Genomic DNA, 17,624 nt, shown 5'->3' with positions numbered 1-17,624 from the left:
GGAGCGGGCTCGGCGGAAACTGGAGAGTTGAACCGCTTTCTTCCTCCTCCTCCGCTTTTTGGACCCAACGGAGGAGTGTGAGTCCAGCATGGTACAGGCAGGAAGTTCGCTGGAGGGGTATGCGGAGGAAGACGGTGGCTGACTGACTAGCCCGGCTAACCGTGTCTCTGGATGGACTAGAGACAAACACCCATTCTGAACCCAATCAACATAAAATTTGGAGTCATTTAACCACAAAATGGAATTGATAGTTTCGCTTAAGGAGAAGCGATAATCAGGTTCATCAAAACGGATGGTGTCATCATCTAGTCCATCCAGAAACAGGGAGATCAAACATGCTTCAGGCCAGTCAGACAAAAAGGCGAGCTCAACGAACTCCTCCACATACCTCTCCAGCGAACGACCAACCTGTAGGAGCCCGATGAGGCGATCGCCGGTGGACAGATAGGTGAGAGGCATTGGAGGAGCAAGAGCCAGGGAGCTGGGGAAAGTCCAAACTGTAATGGTCCGTTCTTCTGTTACGGCTGGTGGTGTAGAGATGAGGCAGATCACGGATTTCCACAAACATATAACACTTTAATGAAAGCAAAGGCAGAGTACACCAAGCTAGCAGTTAACATAAACAGAGAACGGACAGGGAGTGCAGGGAGTGAGTGCCATATAAAGGGAGTGATGAGGAGGAGGTCCAGGTGAAGGTGATCCGTGATGATGGGGAGAAGACGAGGGAAGTGAGTGCAGGTGTGGAGAACAGGAGGACTATGGGATATGGAGTTCAGGAGACGAGGGAACACGGGAACTGTGACAGCGTGCTTCTGGTCTGTGTCATTCAGCGCGATTCCGCCTATCCCGCCTTCACTAATCGATAACGAATTGTGATTGAAAGCATGCAGTTCGCAATGTGTGGGTTGTCATCATTAATTTTGAAGTATTTCCACACCCCTGAGGCTGACATTGTTTCTGCTGCTGCCGCCGTTGTCTCTGTGCACGGAAGATTCTGTCAGTTACGTCACGTGAGGTATCGGTCTTTGGTATCGGGGGTATTTTTACGAGTACGAGTACAAGTACAAGTACAAGTACAAGTACATGAGCTTGGTATCGGGTCCGATGCCGATGCTGGTATCGGTGCATCCCTACTAGAGCTTAGATCGGGCCCAACAAATCAAGCCCGACCCTACCCGAGCCCGAGCACGTTGTGTCCGAGCCCGGCCCGGCCCGACACGTCCACTGTAATTATGAGCCCGAGCCCGATTTAAACCCGACCATTTTTAATATGTGGGCCGTTATAACCAGGGGCGGCGCCAGATTTTTTTTTTTTTTTTAACGCAGGTGCTGCTGTGCTAGATCATTTAGGCTACAGGGGGGAGCTGCGCAGTTATATAAATTATATAAATACTATTAATAAATGAGCAAAAATTGGCCACTCAATATTAAATATTAAATTATTTTAATTATCATAATTAAAGTTTTAATTTTATTAAATTGAACAAGCTCAACATTCAGCATTCAATCAAATATTCTTAAAGATTAATTATTATTAATAATGTTACTTCAACATATTGTTATTTCAACATAATATATGTGTGAGCAACAAGCAAGATGTGCATTTGTAAATTCGGTGACAGCGTGTTACCAGTTTCAAAAGGTGTGTGACCGCGGCGCGCCGGCGCCTCCATGTCATAATTACATTGTCTGCTATATTGCTTTTTATGTATTAAATCGAGGTAATTGGATGATGAAAAATGTATTAAAATTAAGATACAATTTATACTATACGAAATTCACTTTAAAGAAAATCTTTCTTCAAAACAAAACTTAACAAACTTGAAACTAAATGTGCTTATTTAATGGCTAAAACACGCAGACTCTCTTTTTGTACAAATTGCAGCACATTCATTTAATTCTGAATTTTGCACATGTAAGTTGAAAAGCATTTGTTTGTGCATAGTAAACATATCTGTAACATTTATCAAGTTCATAATTGTGCGTGCATTTATTAATTATTATCTTAATGAATAATACGACAAGGAAGAAGCATGTAAACTGCGTTGTTTGTTTATTAAAACTAGTTTAAAATGTTTCCATACCTCCGATTTTCCTCCAGACTTGCTCAAAGTTAATTCTCCTGTTTTAATTTTTTTCTTTGCTTCTTCAAGCTCCATGTTGTACTTAAGCCTCGTTTACACTGTTCGTATGGCTCCGACAAGGTTTTGTTCCGTCCTCTTAGCAGTGTCAACTCACACCAGAAGCATTTCAGAAGAGAAGCGGCTGGATTCGCGAGACCACTAGATTTGCCTGGCCAATATTGTTTTCGTTAAATTTTTCATGTTTTTAATGGCTAAATGGTTATATTTTGTCCGGTTTGATTGTGTTTATTGCTATGCCATACTTTATTTTGCTGTAGCCATACAGATGAAGTTAACACACTTAAAATTCCAGTTATGGACAACAAAAACAAAGAAATTTCAAGTTTTTCAACTTCGAATCTCTTGTCTTCAGTTTCTGTCATTGTAGTGATGTGAAATATCAGCAGGAGTTTACAGGATTATTTTGACTTTATTTTGTATTTGAGCTGCGCGTCAAAAATAGGCGAGGCGCCTATCTTTAGCGAAGCGGCGCAGTGAGCCCCTTCTGGGACGCTTCTCAAACGCACCGCGGCGCGGCTGGTGTAAACACGAGTATTGACTAGAGTAGCCGCGAATAAGCTCCGGTAGCCGCGTCGCAGCCGTAACGTGCCGCACACGCGTGCAGTGTAAACGAGGCTTTAAGCTACTGAATAGTACAGCACGCACAGATGCGTCACGCGTGTGAGTGGACGAGACGCTGCGCATGACACGTGACGTGATTTATCAAGGGCCCAGCCTGACCCGGCCCGAGGACGGTGGCGGGAAATATCGGCCCGGCCCGACCCGGCCCGTGGTCGGGTCGGGTCGGGTCGGGCCGAGTCCGGGCTCGGGCTCGGGCAGAGAATCTAAGCTCTAATCCCTACCCTCATTGTCATTACAAACCTGTAAGACCTTCGTTCATCTTCAGAACACAAATTAAGATATTTTTGATGAAATCCGAGAGGTATATGACTCATCCATAGACAGCAATATAATCACCACTTTCAAGGTTCAGAAAGGTACTAAAGACATTGTTAAAATAGTCCACGTGACTGCAGTGTTTCAATCTTAATTTTATGAAGCGACGAGAATATTTTTGTGTGCAAAATAACAACTTTATTCAACATTATCTTCTCCTGCGCTGTTTACTTTCAGCGCTTCCAGGTTCTATGTCAGAACGCTGGCTCAGTATTGGCTGATGCTGTTCACATGAGCAGCATGACGCGTGCATGTGATGCTGATGCAGGAGCTGGCCAATAATGAGTCGGCGTTCTGACGTAGAACCTGGAAGCGCAATCAAGCGATGTCTTTAGTACCTTTCTGGAGCTTGAAAGTGGTGGTTAAATTGTTGTCTATGGGGCAGTTAGACAGCTCTCGGATTTCATCAGAAATATCTTAATTTGTGTTCTGAAGATGAACGAAGGTCTTATGGGTGTGGAACGACATGAGGGTGAGTAATTAATGACAGAATTTTCATTGTTGGGTGGATGGAACTAACCCTTTAACTAATGCAGTTAACCAATGTTAACAACTTAAAATTTTTATATAGCCCATATATATATATATGTACACCAGTGCTTCCCACACATAGACTTTACTTGGGCGGGCCGCCCCCGTATAATAACGGCCGCCCAAGTATATTTGGAGACACATTTTTGCTTTTATTATTTTTATCCTCTTATACTTTTATATCCGCGCAGGATAATGAAACCATCCGTGATCGATTAACTAGTCGTTTCATACCTGCTCGTTATGTGTGCGTCAAAACTGTTTACTCCCGCTGACATTCCACGGGCGCTGCATTTTGCAAAGTCACAAGGGGGCGCTGTTGCGCGTTCTACAAGCTCACGCAACAGCGCTTCAGTCTGCTTCAAAGTGATTCTCAATCAGTGAAAAGCGCAGATTTATGCCAAGCGATTGCTAATGAACTCAAGTTGATGAATTATTACAATGTCTACTTAATGGCCTTTATATAAAATGTTTTAGACGATTGTAAGAATCTGAAGGATCAGCCTGCAATAGTAGGCCTACAGACATTTCAAAATAAGAGTTTGTTTATAATTAAAAGTCACACGCTAAGTTTTTTCTTTTTCTTTTGGGCATTATTGGTATTTTGGTTACACAATAAATTGTATTTAATTTGATTTCCATTTAATTCATAGTAAATTATTGTAGTCTCCCCCACAGGAAGAAAAGACTAAGAACATTATTTGACACATATATTATTCATTTTATAAATTTTACTAGTAAAATCTGTGTCCCATTCACTGAGAGAGACACTATATGACAGCAAGGAGGGACATCGGAATAGGCGAACCATTTAAATGCTGTAATTTTGCATAATTTACAATGCATAATAATGCATAATATTAGTATGTAATTAAATGTAATAGTATGCTATGTAATTAAAATTAATTTCAATAAATAAAAATACTGTTAAAAATCACACATTATTTGTTTGTCACATGTAGTAGACCATTTTTGTGCCGTGGGTAATAGGAGGATTTTTCCCCCGGCTACCACCGCAAGTATATTTCAAACCTGTGGGAAGCACTGTGTATATATATATATATATATATATATATATATATACACACACAGTGCAAAGAGTGATGCTCAACTTGTCTCTTCAGAATTGCCCATAGGTGTTCGATCGGGTTCAGATCAGGAGACATACTTGGTCACTAAATCACTTTCACCCTGTTCTTCAGAAATCCAACAGTGGCCTTAGATATGTGTTTAGGATCATTGTCATGTTGGAAAAGTGCACGACGACCAAGGTCACGGAGTGATGGTAGCATCTTTTGGTGCAAACTCTAGGCAGGCTTTTTTGTGCCTGGGCTTTAAGAAAGACTTCTTCCGTGGACGGCACCCATGCATGCCATTCCTCTGCAGTGTACGCCATATTGTGTCATGGGAAATAGTCACCCCAGTTTGGCTTTCTACTTCTTTAGATAACTGCAGTGAACTTGCATGCCGATTTTCGTCAACCCTTCTCATCAGAAAATGCTCCTGTCGATGGTTGCAGTTCCATCTTTTAAAAAATTTTGTACCACTTTTGCTACAGTATTCTGACTGATAAGTAAAGCTTTGCTGATCTTCTGGTTGCCTTCACCTTTCTGGTGTAAAGAAATTATTTTCTTTCTCAGGTCTTGTGACATTTCTCTTCCATGTGGTGCCATTGCTGACAGCATGAAAGGGGAAGGGGTTTTAACACCCTTTTATAGTCAACTGTCTGCTGGACACCTGTGTAATGAATAATTAGACTCACCTGTGGTTGAATTCTTGTGAAATTAGACATTTCTAAAAGTCTAAAATTTAGCTTTGCTCCAGAGACTTTCAGTGGGGTGTATCCATTTTTGCATCACCCTAATTTGAGTAAAACTGAACATTTTGTTTCCTAAGTTATATTATTAACCTTACTTTCATGTTATAGGTTAAACAGATGTTATATAAAACTTAGTGTTAGCGTGTTTTATTTTCATAAAGATGAAATGAACTAGATTCTTACCTTTTCTAAAGGAAATATGAGTGGAGATTGGCCATGTATAACTTTTACCATGGTTTTAGGGAGTTATACTTCGGTATACGGTTGCTAAGGTGTTTCTGAGTGTTTCTGATCACTTAATGTCTCTCTTCAACAATCACAAGCACGATTTGAGATTTTATTCATGTCCACAGCTCAAACAGGGCAGGATTAATTACATGAGAACTTAGTTTCATATGTAGGGTTAGGGGTTTGTTCAAATCCAATAACCCTGAGTGTGAGCAGTAGTAATAGTGATGGTTGCCTTAGCAAACAGAATTAATGAATTTTTAGGTGCATGGACTAGTCATACAACCCACACACATTTATTTTTACAACATACTAAGAAGTCAAATTACAATTTAAGCCCCAGCTGTTTGCATCTGTTCCTTTCATTAACAACGTACTCACCATGTTGCGTAAACACATTAAAAATTAAGCTGCCTCTGATTAGAATATTTACATTTGCTCTCTGACCTCGAATTAGTTAAAGCATTTTTCACCGAAGACTTAATCACCATGATACTGTTTACATAGCCTATCCCCGTGGTGGAAACCGGGCCACGATCAGAACTGACTAAGCAGTGGATGACGTCTTGTGCGTGCATGCTAAATCCAGAGGATTACGCTTGGATCAGTGGAGAAATAAACGAGATGTGGTATAGAGAGCGGCCAGATTTCAGACATATTAGCTACCCTAATGAATTTGTTTCATTAGCTCACAATGGACGCTGTTTGGTAATTAACAAACTGATCTTTTCGTGAAATCCCAAGAGTAGAATTTGGAATTCAATTGTGCTTTTTTGTGGGGTCTTCTTAAAGGAATAGTTCAGCCCAAAATGGAAATGTTATCAACAATTATGCACTTTCATGTGATTTTCTTTCTTCTGTGAAACACAAAAGATGATAGACAGAGCTTCTTTTTTCCATACAATGAAAGTGGATGATGATTTATACAGCTAAGAAAAAAGGATCATAAAATGCATCGCTCTCTGTAAATGTACATGTTGTGTTTGAGTAAAAGCATTCTTACTCTTGCAGGTGGACTTCTCCTCCAGCCCTTCCCATGTTGCATTAGCTAAGCACTTGATGGTCCTCCTGCCCCCTAGATAGTAGCCGGAGGAGCAGCTCAACATTATTCGTGCGCCAAACTCATTCAGCGAACCCGAGATGAGACGCCACACCATGTGTTCTGAGAGCATGCTCTCAATGTTAGGGCACTGAACCGCTGCAGGACAGAAGGCAAAAAAAAACATTAATGGAAAACCATGACCTTGTAGGTCCTGGAAAAGGAATAACTAGAGCTTACAGGATTTATGGGATAGACATACAATACCAGTGAAAAGTTTGGATGCACTCTGAATTTATGTTTATCATGACCTAAAAAAAAGTTTTGATATAAAGGCTTCTTTAGATGCCGGAAATTATATTAAACTAAAATGTCACTTTAATTGAATTTAATTTAATGAAATTTGAATCATGAAATCATTCCGATTGAGGAATCTGAACATGGTGTTTACATGAACGCTAAATAAAGTGATCAGGTTGATGTGTGTGTTTATGCCACAAGTATACTGAATATTAGGGGTGTAACAATACACCGTTATATCGAGATATCACGATTTAAAAATGTGACGATATGTATTGTTGATGTAAGAAATAGATTTTATCCAAGACTCAGCTTACTGTATTTATAAGGTATAATTCACACAAAAATGTAAATTCTATCATCATGTACTCACCCTCAAGTCGTTCCAAACCTATAAGGTTTTCGTTCAACTTCCAAACACAAAAGATGATATTTTTTTATGAAACCTGAGAGTTTTCTGTCCCTCCATTTAAAGTCCATTACTCTAAAACTTAAAAGATTAAAAAAAATGCCATAAAGGCATCATAAAAATAATCAATCGAGTGTTCTAATCCAAATCCATGTCACGATGGCTTTATATGATGAACAGATATACAACAACGTGCATACTGTAGTATGCTCGGACATTCAAATGCTTGCGTGATACACGGAAACAACATGAGTGAGTAAATGCAGAATTTAAATTTTTGGATGAGCTAACCATTTACAGTTTGAGAATAGTCATTTTGACATGCTTTCTTGCAATTGTGATTGATTTCTTTTCTGTGATGATTCTGTGATGATTGCATTGATCACCTGAAGCACACGCGCTGCCAGAACTCCTCAAAGTGAAATCACAATCATTTTAGTTACTTGAATAACTAAGTAGTATGATTATTCAAAGCATTATGGATTGTTTATTATTATAAGTATGGTGCATTAATAGAGGGAGAGGCAGTACACGCCAGTACTGGGTGAGGAAAAAAAAAAAAAAAAAAGTTTATGGAGTTTCAGTGACATTACTACAATAAACTACTATATATATAATGTTGAATATAATGTGCAATAATGCAATGGGGAAATATTTGTAGGTCCTGATAATAATAAAATAATTTTAATAATAATAAAGTAATAACCTCTCTTTTTTATTTTGGCTGAAAAATCCATGATTAGTATCGTGAGTTCAGTATCGCAATTTGTATCGAATTGTGACATGAGTGTATCATTACACCCCTAACAAATATGCATGAGTTTCCTGCTGTTGCCGCATACTAACCATAATCTTGCCATCACTTCTTTTCTTTGTTTTAAAAAGCAGACTTCATATATATCTATTTCAGGTCTTGATTAGGAGACGACGAGCACATTAAGCTTTGTGCCTTTCTTCTCATATGTATCAAGCATTAAAAACGCCTCTTCCCGTGCCCAAAACAAGGCGACTGTGGATGAGAGGCCGAAGAAAGGATTGCTGAGATGACATTGTCCTGCAGCACATCACAGATGATAAGTGGAATGAGAATTTTAGAACTTAGAACTTTTTGACACTACAGGGGCTTTCGCACCGAATAGTTCTTGGAACTAAGTTCCCGGGAACTAATTTCTCCTCTGGGACATGGTTGCATTCACACTGTGAATAGGAACTGTGAAGCGGCCGACAGCGGTGTATTTAAACACGGCATTTACAAACGCTAAAACCAGTGAATGGAGGATGCCATGATTGGAGCTGTTTGTTGTGTGTCGTGGGTTTCGTGATAACGGAGATGGAATGTAAACGCACGTGACTGAAAGAGCAAAAAGTGGGGCTAAGAGACGAAATCACTTATGACAACTTTAAGTATCGAGGCAGAGAAAAGAACACAACCCTGCAGACAACAGGTAAATGCCGTTTTCGCTGTTTTCCATTTTTGTGAAGTAAATATGTTTACACAGCTTTTTAAAAATGTCGGGTGCCGGTGTTTGACATGCGTTTGACCAATCAACGTACACTGACATAACTGATAGTTCCTATAGAGCTGGTTTAGACCCTACTATGAAGTAGAAGCTAATTTAGTTCCCCCAAAAGGAGTTCCTAGAACTAAAATCGTTCCTAGATCCTGCGGTGCGAACACGGCAAAATCCGGGAATTATTAGAGAAATAATAATATAGATAATAATAATAAATAATTAGAAAAGGTTTAAACCACCCTTATGAAATTTCAGTCAGATTTAGCCAGCTCATTCTGACTGACGTAGTAACATGTGACTTTTTAATTTCCGACTGTGCAACTAGTCCCATTACAAAAGGATTATTAGGGTCCATGTAAACTCTGTAAGCTACTGTGTCATATATTAAAGATAGTTTGTAAATTTTGGGTGAAATTACACACTTCCCATTATCTGTTGTTCTAAAAAAAGGGGGTCGTCCAGCCTCAAACTCACACCACTGGTTGAGTATGTTGGACCGTTCAAACAAAAATAACTTTTGAACACGTTTTTGCTCTTTGTAAGTCAACCTAGGCTTGGCTTTCTTTTAATTTCGTTAACACATTCAAATGTTATTGATGTGAATTTGTCTTGAATGTGTATTTATATAAAGGTGGATGAAAACTGAAGTGAAAACATAAGGTTTCAGAGTAACAATATTGGAGCCAGCATGGAACAGATGGTCCTTTGATTGAACAGCACAGTGCATAGCTCAGATTCAAAGGAAGCTTAATTTGGTGCGGGCGCATCTAATTTTGAAGGGGGAAAAAGACTGCAAGCTAGGTCAGGTATACTAAACAAGATCTTAAGTAGACCAAAACATCTTTCCCTCACTTTCTCTCTCACATTATGTTCCCTCTCCATGTTCTACATGACAAAGGCTTCACATCCCTCAGCTCGCACTTGTTTAGATAATTTTAAACAAAAGATACAGCTCGAGATCTGTAGCTTACAGCTAGTCTCAGACACCGTGGATGTGTCATACTATCATCTGAAAGCTTTAGAATGAAAGAACACCTTGACATAGTGTTGTGTAGCAGGGCAGAAGCCTCATCCTTTCTCCTTCCTGTCGATGATGACCTCTGAATGCATAATACACGGTTATTTGGCTGTGGGCTCTTTGGTCGGCTTTGTGGGCTAATGGTAATTCAGGTGAGAGGAGGGAGATGCCACATCATACCATTTGTCTTGTTTGAGTTGCCAAACCACAAAAAATCAAGTCATTATTGTTAATTTTGCCAATTACCTGCCCTACAATACTCTCAGAGGGGGAAACGAGCGAGAAAGCGTCTGACTGCGGCGGTTCAATGAGGCAGTAGATTTTAACATGCTGTTGGCATAGAAACAGAGGTCTTGATTTGCTCACGTAAACAGCGGGAAGGATGTGCCACGTTGCTCCAGGTGCCATCCTCCAGGCAGACGGCGGTGAGCAGGCTGCTTGCGTCGGGCCTGTATCCCTCCTCACACTGATACTGCACTTTACTGCCCACCGTGTACTGGAAGCCGTGGAACGATCCGTTAGCAGGAGACTCTGGCACTCCGCAAGATACAGCTGCCAATCAGAAACAAACAGCATTGTATGCATAATATATGCTATACGGTGTATTTATATAACAGTTAGTAATGTATATAAAAATACCCACTCAGCAAGATTATATTTAGATTCTTTCAATACCTAGTGACTTGTTTTGCTGTTTGCTGCCTACATGCACTACTGCAAGCATTACATGAGCAGAACAAAACACAGGAAGTCCCGCAAAAATAATTTCTTAAACACTGCAGTCAAATAAATTGGAACAGTACTGGTCAAGATGGGCCAAATATACCACTCTCCATTTGATTTACATTCGTTTTCTTTTTTTTTTTCTTTTTAAAAATGATACATTCTGAATTTGAATATCCTTGTTTTGTTTTGTTTCTTTCTTTCTTGTATGCTTTTTATATAGTTTTGTAGATTTTTTATAATGTGGAAGTGTGAAGTGAAAAGCTGAAACAGAAGACATGGTGAGTGATAAAATGTAAAGTTGATCACTCACATTTAACGGTTAGCATTCACAATGTTTTTTGTTAGATACCATGCATCAATATGTGATAGAAAATGAATACAGAAATAAATGTAAAATATATTTTAAAAATGACCATATTATTTTTCCGATCTGAATGCGTGGCATCGTACTAACGAATCACAAACTTGGAAGTAGGGGGTTTGCAGGAACACTTGAAGATAGTAAAACCATAAATTGTAATGATTACAAACCTGATGGAAATCTGATTCTATATATGTGGAAAAACATTTTAGAATAAGGTTCCATATGTTAACATGATTAACAATGGGGTGGGTGTGGGTGTGTGTGCGTGGGGGGGGGGGGTGCATACTTCTAAACCATTTAGTAATTTTATGTTAAATTCAACATTTACTAATACATTATTAAAATCAAAAGTTAATCTTTTAATATTATTTAATGATCCTGAGCTTACATGAACTAACAGCTGTATTTTTTTGCACTAACATAAAAAAAGATGAACAAATACTATAACAAACATATTGCTTATTGTTAGTTGTAATGCATTAACTGATGTTAACTAATGGGACCTTATTGAAAAGTCACCAGAAAAACTGACCTGAACCCGGCTTAAAACCTGACGGATTGTCCGGTCCTGTTGGTCTCGGGTCGTGTAGCAGACCTCTATTACATGCAACCATTCATATATGAAATTGACTCTTTTTAGCAAGAAAAAAAAAGGTCTTTAAAACTACAACAGACACACACAAGCAACCATTCAGAGAAAACCAATGAGACCAATTAAATCTCTTCCTTTTGAAAATGATCACATCCTGAATAAAAAGCAGGCCCTGAGCCCTCCTCTACCTCTGTTTGACCCGCTGGCAGACTGCATGCATTGCTCCCACCACTTAAAGAAATTATTGGCCTTAATTAGCGCCCATTCTAGATGCCCTTCATTACAAATGGGGCCTATTCAGAGCTCTGTGCAATGGTAAAAGGATATTAGTGCTGTGACCTCCAGTCCTTGGAATAGTGTCATTTACCTTTGTGTGATTAAGTGTAATGAGATTCCTTCTTTCTGCTGTTGAATGTATAGAAACTTTGGCTGGGGTCTTTGTGAAAGGTCCTTAAAAGATGCTAATTTAACAGGCCTGGGAAATGTTTTTGGGCAACAGTCAGGAGCAGCTTTGCATTTACTAGAATGCTCTGACCCGTGGCAGACTGGGTAGCACACCTGCTCATGACATACAGCATAAGAGCTGTTTGCTAACAGGGATGCAGTTTTGATATCCTGACTGTATGGCCCATCTATCTCATTTTTTTGTCCTATACAATAAAGTAAATAATAATAATAATAATAAAAAAAAAAAAAAAAGCATTGGGTGGTAGATAACAATAACTATTAGCAAACTTTCATGAAATATATACAGTATGACATACTGCACTGCCTATAAATAGAATAACTATATTTGATTTAATGTTTTTAATTTAATTCAACATCCCACAGGGTGCAAGCCTGCAAAAATTGTAGTGCTCACTATTTGAGACAAGCTCAACCTACCGAGGCTTGTTTCTCCCATGGAATAAAACAACTTAAAAGATAATTGCGACTTTTTATCTCATGATTAGGGCTGGGACAAAAAAAAAATGTTTCACCTAACTATCACAATTTTTTGTTTACAATTTTTAATTGATTTTTTTTTTACTCCAGTATTGATATTAATTCAAATTATATTGCTTTATTTTAGCCCTTGCATTTACACGAGGAGGAAAGAAGTTACCCACTTTTGTTCAAACAGGGCATAATGTGTTATCTATGAGTGTTACGCAACCTAATAGCCCTATCAAGATATGCAAGAAAGCGATGAGATTACACGCGCTTAAATGAATGAAAAACGCAACACTAAGTCAAACGAACGCATTGAAAGGCCTTCGCGTTACTCATATACGCTTTGCGTCAGATATCAATGTTGAGAGAGAGAGAGTATAAGACTGCAGAGCTGCACGATTAATATCAATTCAAACACCCACGCGATCTTATTCATAAATTACAACAATTATTCATCTGTCTAATAAACCTTTGACAAAATCATATCGCAATATTCAAATTGCGCTGCTGCTGAACCAGAGAGAGTAATTGTTATGTGTGTGGAGCAGCTTCATAAACATTCTTTTTAACCTCATAGTATCATTATTTCTGTGATACAATAGTTCAAATTATCATATAAGTTCTGGGATAAAAGTTTATAGTTCAAACACTGATGTCTACAGCAGCGATCAAAATAGAGTAAATCACCTTTTGAATAAATAATGTGTCGAATAACAACTATCAGTTACATTGTTTCACCACTAGGTGGCAGAAACGTGATTAATTGTTTTTGTAAATATGACTCATCTTATATATCATGTACAGTCCGTATAAGTGTATGATTCAACTGTTTCCCATGGTCTAGTGTTAAAAAAAGGGAAAATCTCAATTCAATAGCAATATCGAATCGCAATACTTGTAGAATCGCAATTGTTTAAAAAAAAAAAAAAAAAAAAAGAAAAAAATTGCAATACATATCGAATCGGCACCCAATCGGGATACTATTGAATCAGGAGATCGTATCGTCCCATCCCTACTCACAATTCTGACTTTTTTCTCAGAATTGAGTTACAAAGTCAGATTTGCGAGATATAAACTTGCAATTGAAAGTTATAAAGTCTGACCTTTTTTCTCAGAATTGCGAGTTTATATCTCACAATTCTGACTTTATAACAAACAGTTGCAACTTTTTTTATCACAAAATTCTGACATTATAACATGCAACTGCGAGTTTATATCATTCAATTAAAAGTCAGAATTGCAAGATAAAATGTCACAATTACCTTTTTTTATTTGTAATTCAGTGGAGGAAACAAGTTCCATACAACCACTCTCCTTTCACAGAGAAAGAGAGAAAAACTGTTTTTCAAAAAAAGATTTTTTTAAAAATGTTAGGCCCTACATTACTCATGGAAAGTGCAGTATTCTTATAATCGTCTTATATAACCTGCCTTAAACCTGCACAAATAAACCTGGAACAATTAGACCTACATACAGTTCATTGGCTCACTATTTATATGCACATACACGTCTGATCTAAAGATGACTCGTCTTGCTAATGAACACACAGAAATCCTCCAAAAGAGACCATTTTCTTTGACAATGCTCTGGAACAGAAGACGCGAGGGCTCAGTGCGAAAGGAGAAAGGGCAGACAAAACGCCACGTGGGCTGAAGGATAAAATTAGCACCTCAATAAAAGAGCAAGGAGCAGAGAGGGAAGCATGAACAATGAAATTAAGAGAACCCATGACACATCAAACGCATTCAATTACATTTCTGTCTTAGTCTTAGCGTGACTGAAGAGTCACCCATTATGACATTGGGACAAAGGACACTCGTGATCTCATTGCACAGTCCTCGACGGAAGTGTTTAATGGAATAAAAGCGGCTTCTCGTCGAGGCGTGCGGAGGTGCTTTGAGCGCCCCGCAGAATGACACATTTTGTCATACGCGAGGAGGCAGGTTGCCTTTTCAAGGCAATTCCCAGACATTTGAATAAGAGGACTGAGTCAGTGAATGTCTCTGAATAGTGTGAATTACCTTGGCATAGTGGAGCTGGATTGTCCCACTGGTAAAGCCCATTGGGATGGAGTCGGCATGTGGCGTTTCTGTGACCCACGAGCCTATAGCCAGCGTTGCAGTAATACTGGAGTCTGCTGCCTGGCCGGTCTCTCGCCCTATTGATGACTCCTCCATTCTTGGGTGGATCATTCACACTGCAGTATGCAGCTGCAGGAGGCGACAACAATCACAGTTCATTACAGTATGATGTTAAGGGTGATTCTTCAGTCAGCGTCACTTTTGACCAATTGAAATCTTGAAAAATTTTGTTAAAACATGCATCACACGTCCTATAATAAAGATCTAATCATGGCCTTGATCAACCTTTCAGTGGATTTTTGTGTGTGGGAATATTATTTTTATCCCTTCAGTGAGTGACATTCAAAAACCATCACCTAAACTACACATGGAATCTTTGCAACCCTGAACATGGATTCAAATGGAAAGCGGATGAACATGGTATGTGCCAACCACAATGTGTTTACTGTCCTAAATTGGTAGCTTGATAAATGTAAAAATAAATAAATAAATAAATAAAAAAAAATATCAATGTTTGATTTTTAGGACATTCGTTCTTTTTTAGTTTTAGTACTGTGGGGCCAATGTAAATTCAGAGTACTGAACCAAAACCAGTTCTCCACTTCTCTAGAAGCTTTTTATTAGACAGAAATTGATATTTAAGAGTAATCCATATTTTTTTTGTTTTAAATGTATTGATCTGATATAAGTTATTTTGCCAAATTTTCATGGCTTGACAATTTAGATGATATGGACTAAAAGCCATACATCTCAAATTCTGATTTCATGTAGTCTTTAAAACTGTGTTTAAGTTTGATTCTGAGATTAAATGAATGGGAAAATGCAGCTTGATGGTTATGAAAAGATCATTAGATCTTGTTTTTGATGTGACACAAATACAAGTTTACCCATCATAAAAATTAAAGCAGAAGCTCGAGGGATGTCAAAGCTTAATCTCACTTCAGACAGATCAAATCAAATGCATCATCACACCAACTCTGCTGAGAGGTCTAGACTTAGCTGTGAGTGATTAACCAGACCTAGCGTAAAAAAACGTTCATGTGGCATTGAATTCTAATTTCCGAAAGCCCAACAGACTAAGAAAGGCGGGAAAAACAACGAGGGCTTGAAGTTGCTTCTGAAAGAGGTTTTGTAGAGATAAAAGTGTTACATTTATCAAAAAGTGATACCTACATCCTGTGATTATTTCAACTCAAGAATCTAAATACACAGTAGCCACTCAGGGGATTTCAAAAACACAATCCCTCTGAGCAATGTAGTCGTTTCTCTTTCTGTCTGCTCTTGATAAAATCCAATAAACAGGAAACATGTGGCAACACACTGGAATAATGGGCCTGCATAGGGCACAGCATGTTAGAAAGATCAACTGAAATGAACAGAGGGAGCAAGAAACATTGACAGAGAGGCAGAGGAACGGGTGAAGAGATGCCAAGTAATCATGGCCACTGGCTTTGCGGCCCATATATCATGTTTAGCCATTGGTGGAAATGTCGGTCAGAAGAATACGACATGGTAGTTATTCAGCAAAATTCATTACTGCATCTTTGACCTCTATTACAGCAGACTTGCCAATGGCTCCCCGGAGGTAGGACGTGTCTGGTTCTAGCCTAATGAGGGCTAACTTAGAAAAGGCTGACTTCCTCACTTATTGACCCATTTGGATCCAAAGCAACAACCTTGGAGGGCTAAAAGTCAGGAATAAATCCAGCACACGCATTACTAAATACTACTGAATGTACCAACAGGCGACCTAGACAGAATTGTAAATGAAAGCCTGAATAAGATGTCTAGACATGTCAAATATGGAATAGATAAATCAAAGAATCAAACAAATTGAGCTAGAGAAAAAGTCTGTCTTTTATTCACCAACACCTTCATCAAGGCACATGCCTTCATCAGAAATAAGAGTAAAGATTTTTTGATTCTTTGATTTCTCCATTATACAAGTGTTGCTGGTTCTCTGTTAAATAAGTACTTTCTTTGATTTTTTTTTTTCTTTTCAAGTTGTATAGAATGACTCTACAGTACTTCTGGATGCCTAAAAATGTAAAATATGAAAGGTTTTAAATATGTTTAACAAACCTGTGTAGCGTATTTTGAAGCCTTTCTTGCTAGTTGCATGATCGGTTGACCATCTGAGGTAAAGCTGGTTTGTCTTGCTAGTGAAATTCAATTGTGTGGAGTGGTTCCCACTCAAAGCCACCAACAACGGACTCTGTCCAGATGGCCCTGGTAAATAAAACATCACAAAAACAAGTAAAGCTAAATATTGCAAACCATGAATCTGTTGGGCAACGAGACAGACGAGGTCTTAAGAAGGAACTGCAATTCGCCAACTTTTTAAGCCAAGGACCAACTTCAAACAAAACAGCATATCCAAGTTCCACCTAGTACCAGTTCACATTAAAACTTTTTATCCCTGTCACTTGGCTGGCTTCTTAAAGATCTCTAAAAATGCTCTAAAACAGACATACACAATAATAGCAATTAATTTCAATCCCACTAACACCTAATAAAAATATATATTTATGAAGCTTGAGCAATGTGTTGTTTCTTAAAACTTCTCCAGTCTGTATAGAAGTGCTTGGATCGCTCAAATTGATGCTCAAAACTGAGTGTTGAGTCAAATGCAGATCACCTGTTAAGCATGCCTCCTAATTATCAAGCAGCCTTTTTTGTTTTTATCATCTCAGTTTTTGGCTTGACTTTTTGCCAATTTTTAATAGTGTGAATTTACTTTTTAATGAATTGGTCAAATGTGTCACAAATGAGCCTTGAAAACATATTAGTTGTAATACATTGTAAAAAAGCTTACCAAAAATAGTAGTTTTTGTTTTACTATTTGTTGTAATAATATAATATAATATAATATAATATAATATAATATAATATAATATAATATAATATAATATAATATTGGGGACATTGTGTGTTTTGCTGCACTCCAGTAACAATACATAGGATAAGCATAGATAATAAGAATTAACATT

The 17,624-nt window shown here is 38.2% G+C and overlaps 1 protein-coding gene across 4 annotated transcripts in view; it reads right to left on the bottom strand.

Moving 5' to 3' along the window:
- Positions 1-17,624, bottom strand: part of LOC125277427 (CUB and sushi domain-containing protein 1-like) — a 750,178-nt gene that overhangs the window by 45,705 nt on the left and 686,849 nt on the right. For all 4 annotated transcript variants that reach the window (XM_048205771.1, XM_048205772.1, XM_048205773.1 and 1 more), the window contains 4 exons: positions 16,717-16,863; positions 14,575-14,763; positions 10,305-10,490; positions 6,662-6,856 (listed from right to left, as the gene is read on the bottom strand). In XM_048205771.1, coding sequence (XP_048061728.1) covers positions 6,662-6,856; positions 10,305-10,490; positions 14,575-14,763; positions 16,717-16,863 — 717 coding nt within the window. The remainder of the gene's footprint in view (positions 1-6,661; positions 6,857-10,304; positions 10,491-14,574; positions 14,764-16,716; positions 16,864-17,624) is intronic.

This window comes from Megalobrama amblycephala, linkage group LG10 (genome assembly GCF_018812025.1).
Source record: "Megalobrama amblycephala isolate DHTTF-2021 linkage group LG10, ASM1881202v1, whole genome shotgun sequence".
NCBI lineage: Eukaryota > Metazoa > Chordata > Actinopteri > Cypriniformes > Xenocyprididae > Megalobrama > Megalobrama amblycephala.
Note: the sequence above shows the minus strand (reverse complement) of the source record. Positions and strands in the feature narration are given on the sequence as shown.